Below are 20,488 nucleotides of genomic sequence, written 5' to 3' on the forward strand. Positions count from 1 at the left end.
AACACAGCTATTTCCTGTGAATGTGCAAGACTTTCTAGTGTGAAAGTATTTGCACTACAAACTGTGTGTGATTATAATAAAATAAAAATATTATCATAAATACCAATTTGCAATATCCAGCAGCATAATGAAGTGTTTTGGTACAGTTGGGAGCGGATGACAAGGGAAGCCTCGACACATTACATATGTTTCTGTTCTTGCATTAAAAAAGGGGGATACATATCACTTTGGTTTGTAAGAATATTGCATGTATTGATTATGGTTCCAAGATGTCATCCAAACAAAGTTTCTCAGTGCATTCAACTTTACCATTTGGGACATATATGTTAAAAACAATCACAATAAAAATGTTGGGTTAATTTTGACTCGGAATCACTGTGAATTGAGTAGCGGCTTAATTTGGTAATAATTTGTTGATGAAATGGACATCACGGCTCATTCTGTGTTGGTTGTTGCATGCGGGAAGATAATATCTGACACATGGTCACAAAGTTTCCACACAAACATTACGTTTCCCAAAGAAACTACATTTTGATTGAACTAACATTCTTTTTTTCACATTTACGAACAATTTAGTCACAGTCTGGAGCCCTGCTTTGACTTAAATTAGTTCAGTCTTCAACATATTCTCAAAATGTTTCTTTGAGGAGACAACACAACCCCAAAAGAATCCTATCCGTCTACAATGCCACTGCTATTTTCCAACCTCTCGTTGGGATTCATTCTTAAAGAGTGACTAGTGACACATCAACTTACTCATTGTATATTGAAGAAGAGGCTTTGACAAGTTCTGATGGGTAAGCTATTAAAGAGAGCAGAGCGAGAGAGAGAGAGAGAGAGAGAGAGAGAGAGAGAGAGAGAGAGCGTAGTGTCTGTGCCTTCTCTCTAGTTGCTCCTCAACGCCTCTCGTCTGCTCCATCAGATATTCCCATGTCTTTTCAATGACTGCTGTCCTGTGTCTTCATCACTGGCACACAGTTCTTTTCATTCTATGCAATAAACCTCACTTTACATTCTATGAGCATATGCATTGCAACAAATATAACCTCACAAAAATAAATAGCATGCATGATGTTACAGTACGTGTTTCACAATGCAAGCATGCTTAAGAAGCGTAAGAAGCAACAGCTATAAATTCTAAAATGGTTCAAAAAGGATAATTCATTTGCACATAATGGAACCAAAGTCCCAAATTATGAATAAACATGAATATATTTCTTCCCACAAAGTGCATTATCAGCAATATAAGCAATCTCAGGATTGATGGACCCAATATTTCCTCTTTCTATTTCTCTTTTTAAGAAGAGACAGGACAACAAAATCATCCTCACTGCTTGAAGATTTTGTATTGTTTTACACATTTTTTGCAACTGATTAATTAATACGCATCAGACTTAGTGTGCAAGGTGACTAATTTTTAGGATGACGAATACGAAAAAACGCATAAGAAAATTTCCTTAAGGACCTTAAGACTGAAATATGTTAAAACAAATGCTTTTTATATAAGATATGATTTTCGTAAAGTTTATAATAATGTTAAATCATGTTCTTTCCCTCATGTTTTTTTTTTTTTTTTTACTTAAATAAGAATCAATGCTTACAATTTCCCTGTATTTTGTTCACAGCACAATCAATAAAGAGCTCTGATGGCAATAACAGTGTAACATCGATATTACAATACAATTTTCATCATAAGAAACTTCACAAATAAACAAAGGCAATGAACATTTAAAAAAATAATAATAATCAATTATTCTACATGCCAATACAACAAATTTTATAAATTTGGAAAAAAAAAAGAAATGAAAAAAAAAAAAAAAACATATATATATATATATATATACACTCACCTTAAGGATTATTAGGAACACCATAATAATATTGTTTTTGACCCCCTTTCGCCTTCAGAACTGCCTTAATTCTACGTGGCATTGATTCAACAAGGTGCTGAAAGCATTCTTTAGAAATGTTGGCCCATATTGATAGGATAGCATCTTGCAGTTGATGGAAATTTGTGGGATGCACATCCAGGGCACGAAGCTCCCGTTCCACCACATCCCAAAGATGCTCTTTTGGGTTGAGATCTGGTGACTGTGGAGGCCATTTTATTACAGTGAACTCATTGTCATGTTCAAGAAACCAATTTGAAATGATTTGAGCTTTGTGACATGATGCATTATCCTGCTGGAAGTAGCCATCAGAGGATGGGTACATGGTGGTCATAAAGGGATGGACATGGTCAGAAACAATGCTCAGGTAGGCTGTGGCATTTAAACGATGCCCAATTGGAACTAAGGGGCCTAAAGTGTGCCAAGAAAACATCCCCCACACCATTACACCACCACCACCAGCCTGCACGGTGGTAACAAGGCATGATGGATCCATGTTCTCATTCTGTTTACGCCAAACTCTGACTCTACCATCTGAATGTCTCAACAGAAATCGAGACTCATCAGACCAGGCAACATTTTTCCAGTCTTCAACTGTCCAATTTTGGTGAGTTTGTGCAAATTGTAGCTTCTTTTTCCTATTTGTAGTGGAGATGAGTGGTACCCGGTGGGGTCTTCTGCTGTTGTAGCCCATCCGCCTCAAGGTTGTGCGTGTTGTGGCTTCACAAATGCTTTGCTGCATACCTCGGTTGTAACGAGTGGTTATTTCAGTCAAAGTTGCTCTTCTATCAGCTTGAATCAGTCGGCCCATTCTCCTCTGACCTCTAGCATCAACAAGGCATTTTCGCCCACAGGACTGCCGCATACTGGATGTTTTTCCCTTTTCACACCATTATTTGTAAACCCTAGAAATGGTTGTGCGTGAAAATCCCAGTAACTGAGCAGATTGTGGAATACTCAGACCAGCCCGTCTGGCACCAACAACCATGCCACGCTCAAAATTGCTTAAATCACCTTTCTTTCCCATTCTGACATTCAGTTTGGAGTTCAGGAGATTGTCTTGACCAGGACCACACCCCTAAATCCATTGAAGCAACTGCCATGTGATTGGTTGATTAGATAATTGCATTAATGAGAAATTGAACAGGTGTTCCTAATAATCCTTTAGGTGAGTGTATATATGTATATATATATATATATATATATATATATATATATATATATATATATATATATATATATATATATATATATATCATTCTAAATGTAAAAGAATAGCAGTCCACAACCATAATGACAACAACACATAGGAATGATATCGGAGTCACTTTCACAATTCTTTTTTTTTTTTTTGAATGATAAAAGCATTGACAGCCAATCTGAATCCACCCTTCTCTAAAGAGCCGGAGCATTTACAGCTTGTAATGAACAGAACGTTATCATGTGTTGGTGTGAATTACAGTAATGGGAAACACTGATCTAACAGAGTTTGACTCTCTGTCTGGTCAGCGGACACCGTGCAAAGGTCCTATCCATTTTTCTCCAGAGGTTATCTGATGTCAAGGTTTTTCTCTTATCTGTCTTCAGAGCATTCATCCTTCACTTCAGAGGGTTTCATTTATTTTCCATCTATGACCTTGATAGTCGTCAGATCGAAGTGCCTAAGGCGTTTACAGAAAAATCCACGATAAGAAGACATCTCTTTTTAAATTGTGATAATCTTCTCTACATCTCAAATGTCTGTTTCGCTCTCCAATACTCTTTTAAAGTAAATCTATAAATGCTGAATGCTTGTTTTTTGACAACACCGTACCTGGTAGATTCTGAAAAATCAATTCATCCCAGAAATTCAACATCTTTGTCGCAAAGATCACGCACAAACGTCTCCGTACTTTACCAGCGGCCATTATATCAGCTCATCTCTGACATCGCCACATCTCTTTGTTCTTCCCAGTGTGAAGACTGTAAAAGTCCATCTTTCAAAACTTCTATTGCTTTGCTCTGCAATTATTTAATGGACCATGTCTGCTGATTTCACAGGCTCCATTACTGCCATTAAAATAATTGCAAAGCTCGACTACACTCACTCCTTTTGTTAAGGAGCAGGAGAGGGATTTGACAGATGACTGCTCCTCGCAATTATCAGCTGGAGATTAAAGCACCGGAGCTGACATCGGTGGAACAATCATGGAAATCTTCTGTAGGACTGAAATCGGTACTTCGTGTTATGTTGTTTCTGTAACTTTATGTATTTTATTTATTTATTTAATCTGCTGGGAGTGAGAATGAGAAGGAGGTTATAAGGGGGAGTGTGAGAAATCACTGAGCTGGAGAATAAAAATCAGAAAGCATGACGATTTCATTAAATTAGGTTCTTAAAGATGAAGGAACGGGAGGAGAGATGATGTACTGTCTCACTATTGGCCGGTCTCATGTGGCTCCTCCACAGTGTTATCACACATCGCATCTGACTTCAATTAAGGTTGCAAGTAGCAGAGCCTGAAATCTAATTTAGTCTTATATCTTCGAGTATTTGAGAGAGTGAATGTATTATCATCTGTTATCAGATCGCTGCTTGCTTTGGGACAATTAACAGGTTGAGGAAAATCTGGAATTAATAAATGACAAAAGTATAAAATCAATATGGGTTGGTGGCATGACCAAAATCTATTGTTTCATGTTATGAATTTCTGATTTGTGTAATGGTATACACTATAACGTGATACCATTTTTTTTCTTCTGAAAATGTTTAATGTTTTTAAAAGAAGTCTCTTCTGCTCACCAAGCCTGCATTTATTTGATAAAAAACAATAAAAAAACAGTAATATTGTGAAATATTATGACAATTTAAAATGACTGCTTTCTATTTTAATATATTTGAAACTGTAATTTATTCCTGTGATCAAAGCTGAGTTTTCAGCATCATTACTCCAGTCTTCAGTGTCACATGATCCTTCAGAAATCATTCTAATATGATGATTTGATGCTCAAGAAACATTCATTATTATTATCAATGTTGAAAACAGTTTTTTACATTTTTATTTCATGATACTATGATGAATAGAAAGTTCAAAAGAACAGCATTTATCTGAAATCTAAAGCTTTTGTAACATTAAACACTACCCTTCAAAAGTTTGGGGTCAGTAAGACTTTTAATTTTATTTTTGGGGGAAAGAAATAAAATAAATCAATACTTTTATTCATCAAGGATGAGTTAAACTGATCAAAAGTTACAGTAAAGACATTTATAATGTTAGAAAATATTCTATTTTAAATAAATGCTGTTCTTTTGAACTTTCTATTCATCAAAGAATTTTGAAAAAAAAAATGTACACAACTGTTTTTAACATTGATAATAATAATGAACGTTTTTTGAGCATAAAATCATCATATTAGAATGATTTCTGAAGGATCATGTGACACTGAAGACTGGAGTAATGATGCTGAAAATTCAGCTTTGATCACAAGAATAAATTACAGTTTAGAATATATTAAAATAGAAAACAGTCATTTTAAATTGTCATAATATTTCACAATAATACTGTTTTTTTTATTTTTTTATTTTAATCAAATAAATATGCGGCCTTGGTGAGCAGAAGATACTTCTTTTAAAAACATAAAAAATCTTACCGATCTAAAACTTTTGACCAGTAGTGTGTGTGTATATATATATTCTAAATTCTAAATGTATATTTTTTATATATATATCAAGCATAACACAGGTGATCATACTTGAATTAAATAGACTTTTCAAGCCTTTTAGTTATATAAGTAAATATTAATGAATTCAATTAAATATTAATCAATAGGGTAGAGGGTTCATCCTCTATAATTATCCTGTCATTAAATATTTAATTTTAAATTTTCAAAAATTATATCAGGTCACATATCCACATTTAAGTCATTGAGTATTTAATAAGAGTAAATTAGGAGTAATTCCAACCTCAAAAAAGTTTTACATATTTTACATTGTAATGTCTGTTTCTGTCCACCTAGTGAATACAATACTTTACAAATATAAGGGGATGCATATGATTTGATTTGTGTGATGCAACAGCTGAGTTATGAACAACAGACTCAAAACAGTAAGGCGTTATTAATAGATGACAGTATAAAGCACATTTGAATTATGAAGTAGCCAATGCTAAACAACATTTAAAAATCATTCGCAAAACATCAATTCATTCATAGCTATCCACATGATGAATTGTTCTGCATATGCATAAATGTTCATAAATGTAGTTGAACAAATAATTTATATTTGATGAATGAATGTAGTTTATGATCCTCTGTTTGCGTTTCTCAAATAACATGCCATTTTATACTGTAAGATTTGCGCAAGTGGCATTTTGAGAAACATTTATACGAAATCCATCAAGCAAAAATCCAGTTAAAGAGATTAAAATACACAGAGGAGTATTATGAAGAAAAACAAAACAAATCCAATTCACCAAGAAATTAATAATCTTGTCTGCCATATTCAACCCACATATATAAAAGGCAAAGGCGACTACTGTATGATACATGACTGAATAATTTAAACCTGGCTGGGTTTCTTCGTTCAGTTATAAATCAGATTTTATAATGCTCTCTAGGCCACGGGCTGTGCTGAGTAAGGTTTCTGCAGCAAGACTTATTGGCTGTGAGAGAGGGCAGTTCTCGGGTGTTGATATTGGACGTGACAGTCATACGGCGCTCTGCCCCAGTGCAGCAGAAATCTGGCCAACAGAACCACCAGTCCAGCGTCAAAGCCATCCTTAGCACATTTTTCCACTCATATATCCTCTGACAACCCTGTCAAAGGCTCTTAAAGATCCCTCACTGGGTCTTGTTAAAAAGTCATAAAGAATTGAGACTGGTGGCTTGCAAATAAATTAATAAAACTGGATTTTTACACTTTCTTAACAGAAAATGACTGGTGCTGTATGCTACAGGAAATTTTCACAAATGTTTTACTATTGTTTGTTCATGCGGAAGGCAAAAATCGTAAGCGGTGTCTATTATGCTTTTTGGATATTACCTTTCATGTAGTGTGTAATATGGCTGTTTGTGAATATAAATTGAGACGTAAAACCAAAACCATGGCTACTGTTTGTATCACTGTGTATTAACTGGACAAGTCGACCAATCACAACAGACTGGGCCATCTGACCAATCAGAGCAGAGTAGACCAATCAAAACAGACTGGGCCATCTGACCAATCAGAGCAGAGTAGACCAATCACAAGTGACAAAGCCATCTGACCAATCAGAGCAGAGTAGACCAATCAAAACAGACTGGGCCATCTGACCAATCAGAGCAGAGTAGACCAATCACAACAGACTGGGCCATCTGACCAATCAGAGCAGAGTAGACCAATCACAACAGACTGGGCCATCTGACCAATCAGAGCAGAGTAGACCAATCACAAGTGACAAAGCCATCTGACCAATCAGAGCAGAGTAGACCAATCAAAACAGACTGGGCCATCTGACCAATCAGAGCAGAGTAGACCAATCACAAGTGACAAAGCCATCTGACCAATCAGAGCAGAGTAGACCAATCACAACAGACTGGGCCATCTGACCAATCAGAGCAGAGTAGACCAATCAACAGACTGGGCCATCTGACCAATCAGAGCAGAGTAGACCAATCACAACAGACTGGGCCATCTGACCAATCACAACAGAGTAGACCAATCACAAGTGACAAAGCCATCTGACCAATCAGAGCAGAGTAGACCAATCAAAACAGACTGGGCCATCTGACCAATCAGAGAAGAGTAGACCAATCACAAGTGACAAAGCCATCTGACCAATCAGAGCAGAGTAGACCAATCAAAACAGACTGGGTCACTTGACCAATCAGAGCAGAGTAGACCAATCAACAGACTGGGCCATCTGACCAATCAGAGCAGAGTAGACCAATCACAACAGACTGGGCCATCTGACCAATCAGAGCAGAGTAGACCAATCACAACAGACGGGGCCATCTGACCAATCAGAGCAGAGTAGACCAATCACAACAGACTGGGCCATTTGACCAATCAGAGCAGAGTAGACCAATCACAACAGACTGGGCCATCTGACCAATCAGAGCAGAGTAGACCAATCACAACAGACGGGGCCATCTGACCAATCAGAGCAGAGTAGACCAATCACAACAGACTGGGCCATCTGACCAATCAGAGCAGAGTAGACCAATCAACAGACTGGGCCATCTGACCAATCAGAGCAGAGTAGACCAATCACAACAGACGGGGCCATCTGACCAATCAGAGCAGAGTAGACCAATCACAACAGACTGGGCCATCTGACCAATCAGAGCAGAGTAGACCAATCAACAGACTTGGCCATCTGACCAATCAGAGCAGAGTAGACCAATCACAACAGACTGGGCCATCTGACCAATCACAACAGAGTAGACCAATCACAAGTGACAAAGCCATCTGACCAATCAGAGCAGAGTAGACCAATCAAAACAGACTGGGCCATCTGACCAATCAGAGAAGAGTAGACCAATCACAAGTGACAAAGCCATCTGACCAATCAGAGCAGAGTAGACCAATCAAAACAGACTGGGTCACTTGACCAATCAGAGCAGAGTAGACCAATCAACAGACTGGGCCATCTGACCAATCAGAGCAGAGTAGACCAATCACAACAGACTGGGCCATCTGACCAATCAGAGCAGAGTAGACCAATCACAACAGACTGGGCCATCTGACCAATCAGAGCAGAGTAGACCAATCACAACAGACTGGGCCATCTGACCAATCAGAGCAAAGTAGACCAATCACAATAGACTGGGCCAACGTTCCAATCCGCCAGCAGTGGGCTGAATTGGAACGTCCTAAGCCCTTGACCACTTGGAATCAGCTATGTAGTTGATTTGTCATTTACATTTGTTTTCCTTTTAAGAATTTGTTTATTGCAGCATCCAAATGTATATATGGTGTTTGGGTTGTTTTCAATTAAAAAAATTAAAATTAATATATCATAGAGTTGTTTGTTGTGGTGGTGATTAGACGAGATCTGTGGTGATGTCACAATCGTACTGCATTGTGGGACATATAGGTGCCTGAAGTCTACATATAAAGTAGACTCGCTCCCTCGGTCAAAATCGAGGGAACGAGGGTCTGTCCATATAAACTTCCCTCGAAGTGGAACGCACTTCAAAATGGCGGCGGGGATTCCCCCGAGGGGAAGTGCTTAGGGAAGTTCGCAAGTGCCTGTCTAAAAGTGGACTGGAACGCAGCACCGGCCATCTGCCAATCAGAACAGAGTAAACTCTCTTAAAGGAGGGGTTTAGAGAGACTGAATCCTTGATTGAACCCTTTCAGACACTGTGAGAAAAGAGGTGATGTGCAATGTGTATTATGAAAAAATGAAATTAACATTGGATGCATGTACACCTGTTGTAGGAGACTCCGAAACAAAATTAGGAACCTTTAAAATAGCATAATAGGGGCACTAAAAATAAAGAAATAATAATAATAATAGTAAAATAATAATTAATAATTTGAGGTATCAATCATGTAGCAAAATGAGTGCGAGAAGAGTTACATGCCTACTTTATTATGAGCAACAGTTCTGCTGATGTTTGCCTTAGTAAGCATTACTGAAAGCCATCAAACCAAGCAAAGCTGTCTAAGTAAACAGAAGTGTGTAATACAAAGGTGAATTCTGACCTTGAATGGACTTAATTTGGATTCCTTTCTATGTTTTTTTAACCGAAAAGGTTAACATTCCTTATTCATAACAAATGATATGGGTCAGTGAAACATAAATGTGGAGAGCATGACAAGAAGGGTCTTTTCTGGACGTAACACCCACATTAGGAAACGTCTGGATGAATTCGGTCAAAAGCATCTGGATTTGGTTTATCCATTCAGATAAACCATGTCCAGATGCTTTTCAATCAATTAACAAAGACGCCTACAATGGCCTGGTTGAATGAAACCCTGTGCACACAGTGTATTAAAGACAAAAGAGCAGCTTTTTCCTATGAAAGAATAAAGGTAATGTTCTCAGCCAGAAGTGATTCAGGACTGAAACTGCTCACTATCTCAAGCTCTATTCACTGACTTTTTATATAAAGCTATGAGCAGATGTGGAGATGCTGGATTGTATTCTAGACTTATATATAAACTATATAATTAATAGCTGAGGATAATTGTTTTTCAGGAAGTTTAGCGGCTATGGCTGCCAGTTTTGGTCATTGGTTTTGAACGGTAGAACACATTTCCTTAAACCTTAAAACACACTTTCACTCTCACTATACTTTCCCCCACCAATGTATCCAATGCATATCTGTCAATTACAACAGATTAAAAAAAAAGTCCTATGCGTCGGTTTGTGTCGGCACAACCGTTTTCAACTAATAATAATAATCAGAAATGTTTCTCGAGCATGTAATCATCATATTAATGATTCTGAAGGATCATGTGACACTGAAGACTGGAGTAATGATGCTGAAAATTCAACTTTGATCACATGAATAAACTACATTTTCATATATTCACATAGAAATGTTTATTTTTATAATACTTTACAATATTACTGTTTTTACTATATTTTTGATCACATAAATGCAGCTTAGGCGAGGAGACTTCTTAGTGATGAATCTATATATAATCACGTTTTGTTTTGATTATTATCATTTAAAAAACTGTAGAAATTCATATTTTTTATTATATATTTTCATATTTTAAGATTTGAAATTCAAAGTCTGGGACAAAAGTTTAAACAGTAAAATCTGTCTTTATTTCGAGACAGAAAGACAGGTTTGGAACTACAGAATTGTAGAATTGATATTTTGGGGTGAACTATCCTTTTAAACAAAGAAAAAAAATAAAATAATGAAGGCATGGTAAAAAAGTTATCTAGGCATTTTTAATGTGACCTTCATTAAGAAAAAAACACATCCAAATGCAGAAAAAAAAGGTATAATTTTAAATATTAACAATGTGTAGTTCACAGAACAAACCCAAGGACGCTGTGACCTGAGCTTTCCCTGTAACTCACACTATATTCCTGCTGCAACTCCTTTAATTAAAAACCTAAACTCATCTTAGACTACTTATTTCCAGCAAAGCAAAACCTTGTCAAATCGCACATTAAATGAATGCTTTTCTAACACGTGTGTGTGTGTGTGTGTGTGTGTGTGTGTGTGTGTGTGTGTGAGGTCTCAGAACACGGTAAAGCCCTTTATAAATTCACTGATGGCAGAAGTGTCTCGTTATCTCTCTCTTCCCTCTTAAATTCACACATTGCTAATTGTAACAGCGAGGTGGAAGCTTGCGAACACTCGACTGCCTGGCAAACGCGAGCCGAAAGAAGCGAATGAATCATTTACATGACGGATGCTCTCGCTGCCGGTGCATGCTGGGTAAAACAACAGTTGGGCATGTCAGTGATGTGATCAATCCAGCAGGAGTGCAAGCATTAATCTAATAAAGAAATTATGAACACTGTGGGCTTTAAGTGTACGTTAGAAGGAGCAAGAGACAGTCAAAGAATCTGTTTCATCGAGCCGTCCTATAGGTGTACGCTGGAGACTGATGATGGCAATGCATGCTGGGAAATGCTCAGTGCATTCCAATAGGTCAGAGATTGGCAGGTTTACTGGCGACAGGTGTCAGATATGTGGCCCGACACTGAAGCTGTCATTCAGCTAGTGTGAGAATCATCTGAGTGTGCAGCGGAGTGTGCAGGTCGGGTGAGGCCATAACAAGATTTGAGATTAAATCAGGCCCCGTGTGTGTCGTCCCGTGGCAGACCCTCGTCCCGCGGCTGAAAGGCCAGCCAGGGGCCAGAGCACAGCAGAAGGTGTCAATCATTCTCTGATATCATTTCTACAGGCATGAAGTGATGCTTCACCACAAGCACATCTTTGACAGTGAGCATGTGCGGCATGATGAGAATATATTTTTATTCACATTTATAACAAAATATGGATAGACATAATGTTTATTTATTATTTCAACAACCAAAACTAACTAACTAACTAACTAACTAACTAACTAACTAACTAACTAACTAACTAACTAACTAACTAACTAACTAACTAACTAACTAACTAACTAACTAACTAACTGTCTGTCTGTCCGTCCATCCATCCGTCCATCCATCCGTCCATCTTAATCTTCTTTAACATTCCCAGTTCAGCCACACCCTCCAGCATAACTGAGAGTTTACATTCACAAGAGCAGCTCTTTAAGAAGAGCACACAACAGTAATTACCCAGAGAGTAATGTTGCTCATGAATAATTCATCAGCCTTGGATGAGTCACGCCCGCATTTCCCATTATCAAAATATTTAAAACATTTCTGCAGAATTGTGTAAAGAGCCACCAGAGAGCTTAATCCACAAGCAATTTGCCCAAAACACCTGGACAGTTTTACTTGAGGCCGCAAGTCCTTTTAACATCCATTCTTGAACCGTTTGGCACGGCTGACATGCAACGCTGAACCGCAGACAATGCCACGAGTTACTGAGCGAGGACAGTAAAAAACGGAAGGGAACATCTTTCCCTGCCTCTTTTTTTTTGTTCTCCATGGAAACAAGGCAAGTGGCAACACCTCCACCCCCCCCCCCCCCTTCTTCTATGACTGCAATATCAGATGCATTCTCTTACCATGCCATCCCATTGAATAGGGGAAGGAGACCTCAAAGAGGTTGTCATATTTCGTCAGGAGTCTTTTCATTATGGTGGCCAGACCTGTGGGGAAAGAAAGAGAGTGAACAATAAAAAAGGTTGAACTGGGGAGAACTGACTTCAATTTTCCACCAATATTGTTCGAGTTTTATCCAGCCTGGTTTCATTACAGACGCCATGCACTTCACCCAGACGCCTTTCATGGCCAGGAGGTGCATTCATTTTGTTTTTCATCCAAACAAAACTAGACTCATACACAGACCCACCAAAACTAAGATGGATGATTTTGCGTCTTCCTTGCTAAATGAGATGACAACATGTATCGTTTCAGAAAGGAGCGACCTTCTGACCGCTCTAGTCAGTAAATCACATTTGTCCTTCAAGAGTGATTCATGATTTGAAGATGTGCCGGTGAATACAAGCTTGTTTTTCCCAGCAAAACAACAGCTGGCTTGGTAATTTAACAAATAATGACAGTAAAATCAGGGCTTAGATTTAATAAACTTTGAAAGTGGAACAGCTGAGCCAAAAACAAGCATCACACATCTTGGTCCAACAAGTTTGACAATATATATTCTCAAAATATTGCTTTTGGGTATTTGCACCTTTATGGCATGGTGTGTCTTAGTAGTTACAAATCTCTCTTTGCATACCAATATGCAAAGGTAAACCTTTGATCATTTTGGATTTATACCATTTGGATCCATTTTCCACTCACGCTAAGGGGTGAATTCACTTAATAGTTGCTCCAATTGTGCAAATGTTATTTCAGCAAAAAAAGAAAAAAAGCATCTTGTTCACTAACCAGCTGCAGTTTCTGACACTTGTGGCAGCAGTTATTCATAAAATGATGATAAATTGATATAGACGAGTGTTACAAACAGGTGTATCCAATGCAATCGAGCACACATTCAACATTTTAAAGAGTCAATTCAGTTCAGAGTGGAGGACAATCCTAGTAAAGTAAGCCAGACTGCAATATTGCGTGTAACGCCCAAATTATTGTAATCATAAATCCAAGTGTGTTCAGACCAACTCACGAGATCATCTGCAGAGTGCACATGTAAGTATAATTCTTGTGGTAAGCGTGTGAAGCGTGTGCTAACTGAGCAATGAGCAATCTATGCATTCAAATGAAGCCTTTTGGTCTGAAAGAGTTTGAAAGAGTTGGCCTAAAAACTGCTGAGAGCTCTGGCACTTACTCAGGGAAATGTTTGGTTTGTCAGCCGATAAAATAGATTACATGCTAGGCTGGAAGTCTGTGATCCTTAGGCAGTCTCTTCAACTGGAACAATGGGAGAGCGTCACAGCTCGGAGACAATTCGAAACAATTTCCCAATCTCCATGTTAAACCACAGCCGATGAGGCTTATTTTCATCTACGTTATACATTATACTGTTCATCAGCATGATTGATGCATTATTATGTGCATATATCAGACAGTGTGAGCAAATGGTCTCAAATGATGAAATGCATTATTTGAGGATTTTCTGGGTTATCGAGTGTACCGCAGGCCTACTGACGTTGACGAAAGTCTGTTGAACGCAATAGTCAGTAGATTATGAACTATCACTGTTGTGTCATTGATCAATACAGTTTTCACACTTTAAATGGTTAGCCATATGACTGTTTTAACTTAATTTCTTATGTGTTTTCTGTACAGTTGTGGACTAACAATATTTTCCCCCACAGTGTTCTCCCTTGTAAACAAAGTGTACACTCACTTAGTACTTATTACGGAAATAATGTAATTTACAAGAATATACTGAATGCATTTTTTTAGGACACTTAATTGCATAATTAAACAACAGAATGGAATTAAAATGGAAATATATTATAGTGTACATTTCTATTAAATGCAATTAACTTTAGAATACTTTTACGAGTATAAGTAGGAGATAAGTACATATTTATATGCAATTTCATAACTCTATTATCTATGTAATATGGTTAAAGTGCACTGCTGAATGTACCGACAAGCATCTATGGTAAACTAGAATATATTAATGTCATTTCTATTTAAAATTGTATGACATAGTAAAAATATTTGTATGTTGAAGTTGCATTAAATAATAAAATATTAACATTACTGAATAAAACATGACAAAGGATTATTAAAACAATGATTTAATATGAAATATGTAAGTAAAACTATACATTTCATTTTTATACTTACAGTCTTTAAGTACACTTAAATTACCTTTTAATTTATTCATATATTTTCAGCAAATACACTTATATTAGATCTAAAGTACTCTAAAGTAACCCAAAAATGATAACAAATTGCTTAATATAATTAAATATTGCTGAATCAACCTAAATACAGTAGTTATACAAACAAAATTCGTTTTTATGGGTTAAATTAAGTACAAAATACACTTTTAAGGCAACAATTGCAGGTTACCGCTTTTATAGTGTACTTAAGTGCACTTCTTTTATTATATTATTGTGGTATGAACTATTTCAGATAAACCCGCCACTTAATGTCAAATAAAAACAACTGTGGTTGGTTGCTTTATATGTCAGTCAGATTTGCCAGAACGGGATGCAAAGTGGATAAGGCTTTATGCATTTGTTGTCACTGTTCATGTTTCCTTCAAGCAATGAATACAGTCTGTGAAATTTCTTCCAAAGCTCATGAATATTTGAAGAGGCAAGCCTTCTTTACATCATGACTGGTTGTCTGTTGCTAGCATGTCGAGAACACTGTATACATAAAATTGGATTACCGCTTGGTTTATTATCTCTGCAGACGTAACATTAAAGGAAATAGATTCCTGAAAGAAAGCAGATACCATAATAGAATCAACATGTGTCATCAACCATTCAAACTACAATTCAAAACAGTGCTTTATCATGAAAACAAACAGCAGCCCTCGAGTGTCAAAGCGTCAGGATGTCAACCGGGTCTCTATAATTGGCAGGCTCAAAGCGGGGTTGTGATCTAGTGTGGTTCTCTGCCGCTCTCTCTGACAACAGCTGACCCGCTCGGTAATTTCCCTGACGTTTATTTACATACTGGATTAAGTCTGTCAGAACTAAGCCTGCGGGCGTGAGAGACGCGTATCCAGGAGGTGAATGTTTATCTGGTGTCACAGCTTGGAAAATCTCTCCTTTTACTTTTTCTGGCACTGACAGGGCAACTTTAATAACATCTGAGAAGTGCGTAGGTGTGTATGAGTGTGTGTCAATGTATGTGTCAAGTCCGACGCGGGAAAAGGGCACTGGGCGATGTGACAAGGAGACGTGAGGTTTTAAGGAGATATTTTGTCAAAAGCAGACTTCAGGAAGAGATACAGCGAGGAGTCTTTAAAGGTTCAGACAGAAATGTTGAGAACAGACAGCGAACCAAAGGGAGTTTATAAAAGTGAACTCTCTCCTGCGGCTCTCTTCGTGACGATCAGAATTTACAGTGTCAAAACAAATTTGTCCGTGAGGAAACAAAAAACATCATAATAATTCAGTACAATGGATTGACTGTAAAGTCACAGTCAAAAGAAAAATGAATACAGTAAATTTAGTTGATCTGTGGTATTGAGATTTATATACACTATGTACAGCAGAGCATTAATATGTGTGTAATGCTCAATTTATATATATATATATATATATATATATATATATATATATATATATATATATATATATATATATATATATATATATATATATATATATATATATAATGTATTATTATTATTATTATTTGTGAGAAGAGTTATTAAAGAAATTATACTCAATTCATTAATTTATTATTTATTTATTTACCTAGCTACACTGGCCAATTCATGGATGAAAAGTTTAAATAAATACATAAATAAATACCATTATCACACTAGTCATTAATTTAAACCTTGCAGAAGCACTGGATAATTTAGACAAACATAAACTGCAACAAAATATGCCACACATTCCTTAAAAAAAAACAAAAAAAAACAATGTAAGTCTTACTGTCTCTCTCTTGGGCCGTGAGGTCAGGGAGACGCAGGACATGTCGTCGTGGCAACAGCAGCGTCTGAAAGGGCCAGGTCGCCCAATACGGCACCACCACCAACCAATGCTCGTTTTCCACCACCACACGCTCCTGTGTGATCAGAGACAACACAGTTCATAAAGTACACACTATATATCATGCTACTTAATGCTGTTCAATTTCCCATTGGCCAAGGATGATGCTTGACCTTAGAAATTCTGAATGCTAGAGTACAACTTTTTCCCAATCACAAGATTCTGGTGATGAAGCTGTGGAAATGTAGCTTTAAAGCCAACAAAAGTGTTCTGTGTCCTCCAAGTACTTTATTTTTGGGTGAAATATCCCTTTAAAGGTGTGATCTGTGAAGTGACGCCATTTCGGCCGTTGCATTTAGTTTCTTATGAACACTAAGGTGTACATGCTCCCTTTAGTTTCCCAATGAATTAAACAGATTTTGAATTTAAAATATATATTTAGATTTACAAACACTCAGTTCTCCAGTGTGACCGACTTAGAGTCTTCTTTTGTCTGCCTGGGAGCTTTGCACACTTGAATTCTGGCTCATTCGTCTATGCAAATGTGTTCCAACTTCAGCAGATTAGTTGGATGGATTCCGTGGACTGTAATTTCCAGCTCTATCTACAGCAGCGTTCAGGAAACGACTTTGCAGGCTGTGTTTGCGCACAAATGTGCCTCACGAAACTGATTTCAGACAGACTTCTGAGGCAGTGTAACGGTTTAATGATCTGCAACAAAATAGAGTGAGTTTTGGTGAAAACTGAACGAATATTTAATTACTACAATAGTCATTTCTCACTAGAAATAACATCAAATGTGGAAAATGTTGGTCAGAAATGTACTTTTACACACAAACTGACAACCAACTGCAACTTTCAGACACCATCTTTCTTTTTTAGCTCAACTGTTATAGAATGGAAAGCCCAGGATTGAGGGATATTCAAAGGCAGTGAAGGATCCATCTATACTGCCTTCAGAAATTGATCAGATGAAGGTCTCAGGAGACAAGAACCTTCCTACCTTAAAATCCATCCTCTGGAGGCAGCATTTGTAAGCTTTCAGACACAGTCACAGTGTCTGAAATGTTTAAAGCAAGGACTTGGTCTCTCCAAACCCCTCCTTTCTGAGAGCCCACTCTGCTCTGATTGGTCAGATGGCCCGCTCTATGTGATTGGTCTACTCTGCTCTGATTGGTCAGATGGCCCAGTCTGTTGTGATTGGTCTACTCTGCTCTGATTGGTCAGATGGCTCAGTCTGTTGTGATTGGTCTACTCTGCTCTAATTGGTCAGATGGCCCAGTCTGTTGTGATTGGTCTACTCTGCTCTGATTGGTCAGATGGCTCAGTCTGTTGTGATTGGTCTACTCTGCTCTGATTGGTCAGAAGGCTCAGTCTGTTGTGATTGGTCTACTCTGCTCTGATTGGTCAGATGGCTCAGTCTGATGTGATTGGTCTACTCTGCTCTGATTGGTCAGATGGCTCAGTCTGTTGTGATTGGTCGACTGTTTACAGCACATATTGGAAACCAAACACCCATTACTATATCTGAATTTCAGCTCCAGATCTTCCTCAGCACTTTATACACAGTAATATAAACAGTAATGATGGCTACAATTTTTCCATATCAATTTGACCGCGAGTCCTCGTCCTTTGGAAGTTCATGAAAAGTGGATTTACTGTCACAGCACATCTCACAAAACAGCATATTCTCGACATGTCGACAACAAGAACCAAACTCTTCCAGTCTCAGCTACAACTACAGTGTTTGAGGGCGTCAAAGCAGACGTTGTTCGCATGCAGCCAATGAAGACCATAGGCCGGCATTATGCAAATTTGCATTATAGTTGACTTTAATGCCCACCCTACGTATCGAAGTAGCCACACCAGGATGTGTCACCAGTGGCTCCAGACCACAAAAAGTCCATCCAAAAGTGTTCAAGTCTCATTAGATGACTTCTAAACTCTAGACATGACTTAACGCTGGCCTCAAAAGCTGCTTTCTTCTAAACAGTCACCAAAAGAGGCCAAAAGTGCTGATGATAATGTTGACACTTTCTCTCATTTCAGCCAAAGAGCTCTGAAATGCAGTAAATGCTATAGCTGGACTCTCACACACTTCTCTTACAATTCCTCCACTTCTGGAAGCTCAATTTGGCACGACAGATGAACGTAGTTGTGTCTAGTTTGTGCCATGTATTTTTTACACTAAACTTTATAATGTTTCTCGGATAAGGTTAAAAGCTTTGCCAATTCTTTTCTTTTTATAACCTTTTCCAGCTTTTTCCTTGCTATAAACTTTACAGACATCATGACAGAAGGACTTTTGTGAAACCTCATCATATAAAATAAAAAAAATGAACACACCATCAGAACCTTCCCAAACTCCTCCTCTTCCATCACACAAAGGTTCTGGGAAATACAAAAAAAAAACAAAAAAAAAAAACTGACACACACTTTGAACATCCACCCGAAGAAATATACCATCCACTGTTTACTTATAGACACTATATACAATTAAGACACTTAACTCTAATCTCACATACTTTTTAATATTGGGACGGAGGGAATATGACACTAACAGCCCAAAAAATTAGAAACAAAGGGCATCGGTTATAACCGTGTTGGTATAAACTGGAGCAGAAAGCAGGCCCATTATTTTATAGAATTAAAAATACTTATGGGTATTATATGAATATAATATGGGTTTATATGAATATAAATAAAATAGGATCCAAGGATCTTTATTACATTTGGTTCTGATAGTTCTTGAAAGTCAGAAGTCTTCTGCCCAAGTACAGTAATATATCTTTCCATCTCATATTTAGAGAATAGTGTTTAGAGATGCATGAAAATGCCTACATTTTTCTTCAGTTTGTCCTCCATGGAAAAAAAATAACAGCATACAGTAATAACTTATACCACGAAAAATCGATGACAGAATGTAAATTCTTTACAAACCACTGGAACTAGAAGTGTTAAATTCATTACAATTTAAATCCTTATTTTACCCTTGAATGAGTCTGTGCCCCCCACGGGCCACCCAGTCAAAAATTCTTGACATGTCTGGAAACAAAGCTTTTTTCATTGTAGTTTGGTCAGTTGCATTCATTGGGAACTGTACTTTTAATGAACCGGGAGATATTCCCTCCGGCACTGCCCCGGAGTCCTAACCGGCTAATTCATGGCACAGAATTTAAACATTTAAAACTCAAGTCATGGAGAAGAAAATGGACTTTCATGAGTCTGAGGGTCACGCAAAGAATTTAACCCTCATAAAATGTGGCCGATGTATGATTAAAATGACCATAAATCCCAGTGATGACGAGAAAAAACGTAAGATCCCAAGGACGGGATTGGAGGGCCGATTTTGGAACATGACATCCAGTGATGGATTACGAAGCATCTGAAGTTGACGTGTGGCAGCTACAGTGCAGCGAGCGCTGATGAGGAGGTGGCGTTTGACAAAGCGCAGCTCTGTTTGGCAGTGAGTGATGGCGACTGATTACAGCCTCGGTTTCACAATGATCTTCACACACTCTGACTGCAGGGGGAGAGGGGGAGAAAGCACCAACATAGAGAGAGAGAGAGATAGAGATACGGAGAAACAGCTAGGACAGCGAGACCGACAGAGACGGATTGATAGACCTGGAATGTCATTTTCACACTTTTTTATTTCTCTGGCTTATGGCTTTTTTATGTAAAAGTACTTCTGCAAGTACAAATAATTCTAAAAGATGTTCTAAAAATTTAAAGGAAAAGTTTACTTTTAAAAAAGAAAAAAAAAAGCCCCATGAAAGTAGAGAGACAATTGGTCGTCTGGACAAAAGAGTCTTCTGAAGCCATACGGTAACTTTTAACGTGTTTTAAAGGGACAGTTCACCCAAAACTGAACCCTTCTAAACCCTAAAGACTTTCATCCATCTCAAACACATATGCAGATTTCTGTCCCTCCATTTAAAGTATGTTCACC

General features: G+C 37.7%; 1 protein-coding gene across 1 annotated transcript in view; it reads right to left on the minus strand.

The window, feature by feature from the left end:
* Window positions 1-20,488, minus strand: part of LOC308684147 (galactose-1-phosphate uridylyltransferase-like) — a 132,919-nt gene that overhangs the window by 22,016 nt on the left and 90,415 nt on the right. Inside the window, exons 8-9 of the mRNA XM_081355252.1 lie at window positions 16,480-16,612; window positions 12,508-12,591 (exon numbers count right to left, since the gene is read on the minus strand). Coding sequence (XP_081211378.1) covers window positions 12,508-12,591; window positions 16,480-16,612 — 217 coding nt within the window. The remainder of the gene's footprint in view (window positions 1-12,507; window positions 12,592-16,479; window positions 16,613-20,488) is intronic.

This window comes from Scardinius erythrophthalmus, assembly GCF_964197995.2.
Source record: "Scardinius erythrophthalmus genome assembly, chromosome: 23".
NCBI lineage: Eukaryota > Metazoa > Chordata > Actinopteri > Cypriniformes > Leuciscidae > Scardinius > Scardinius erythrophthalmus.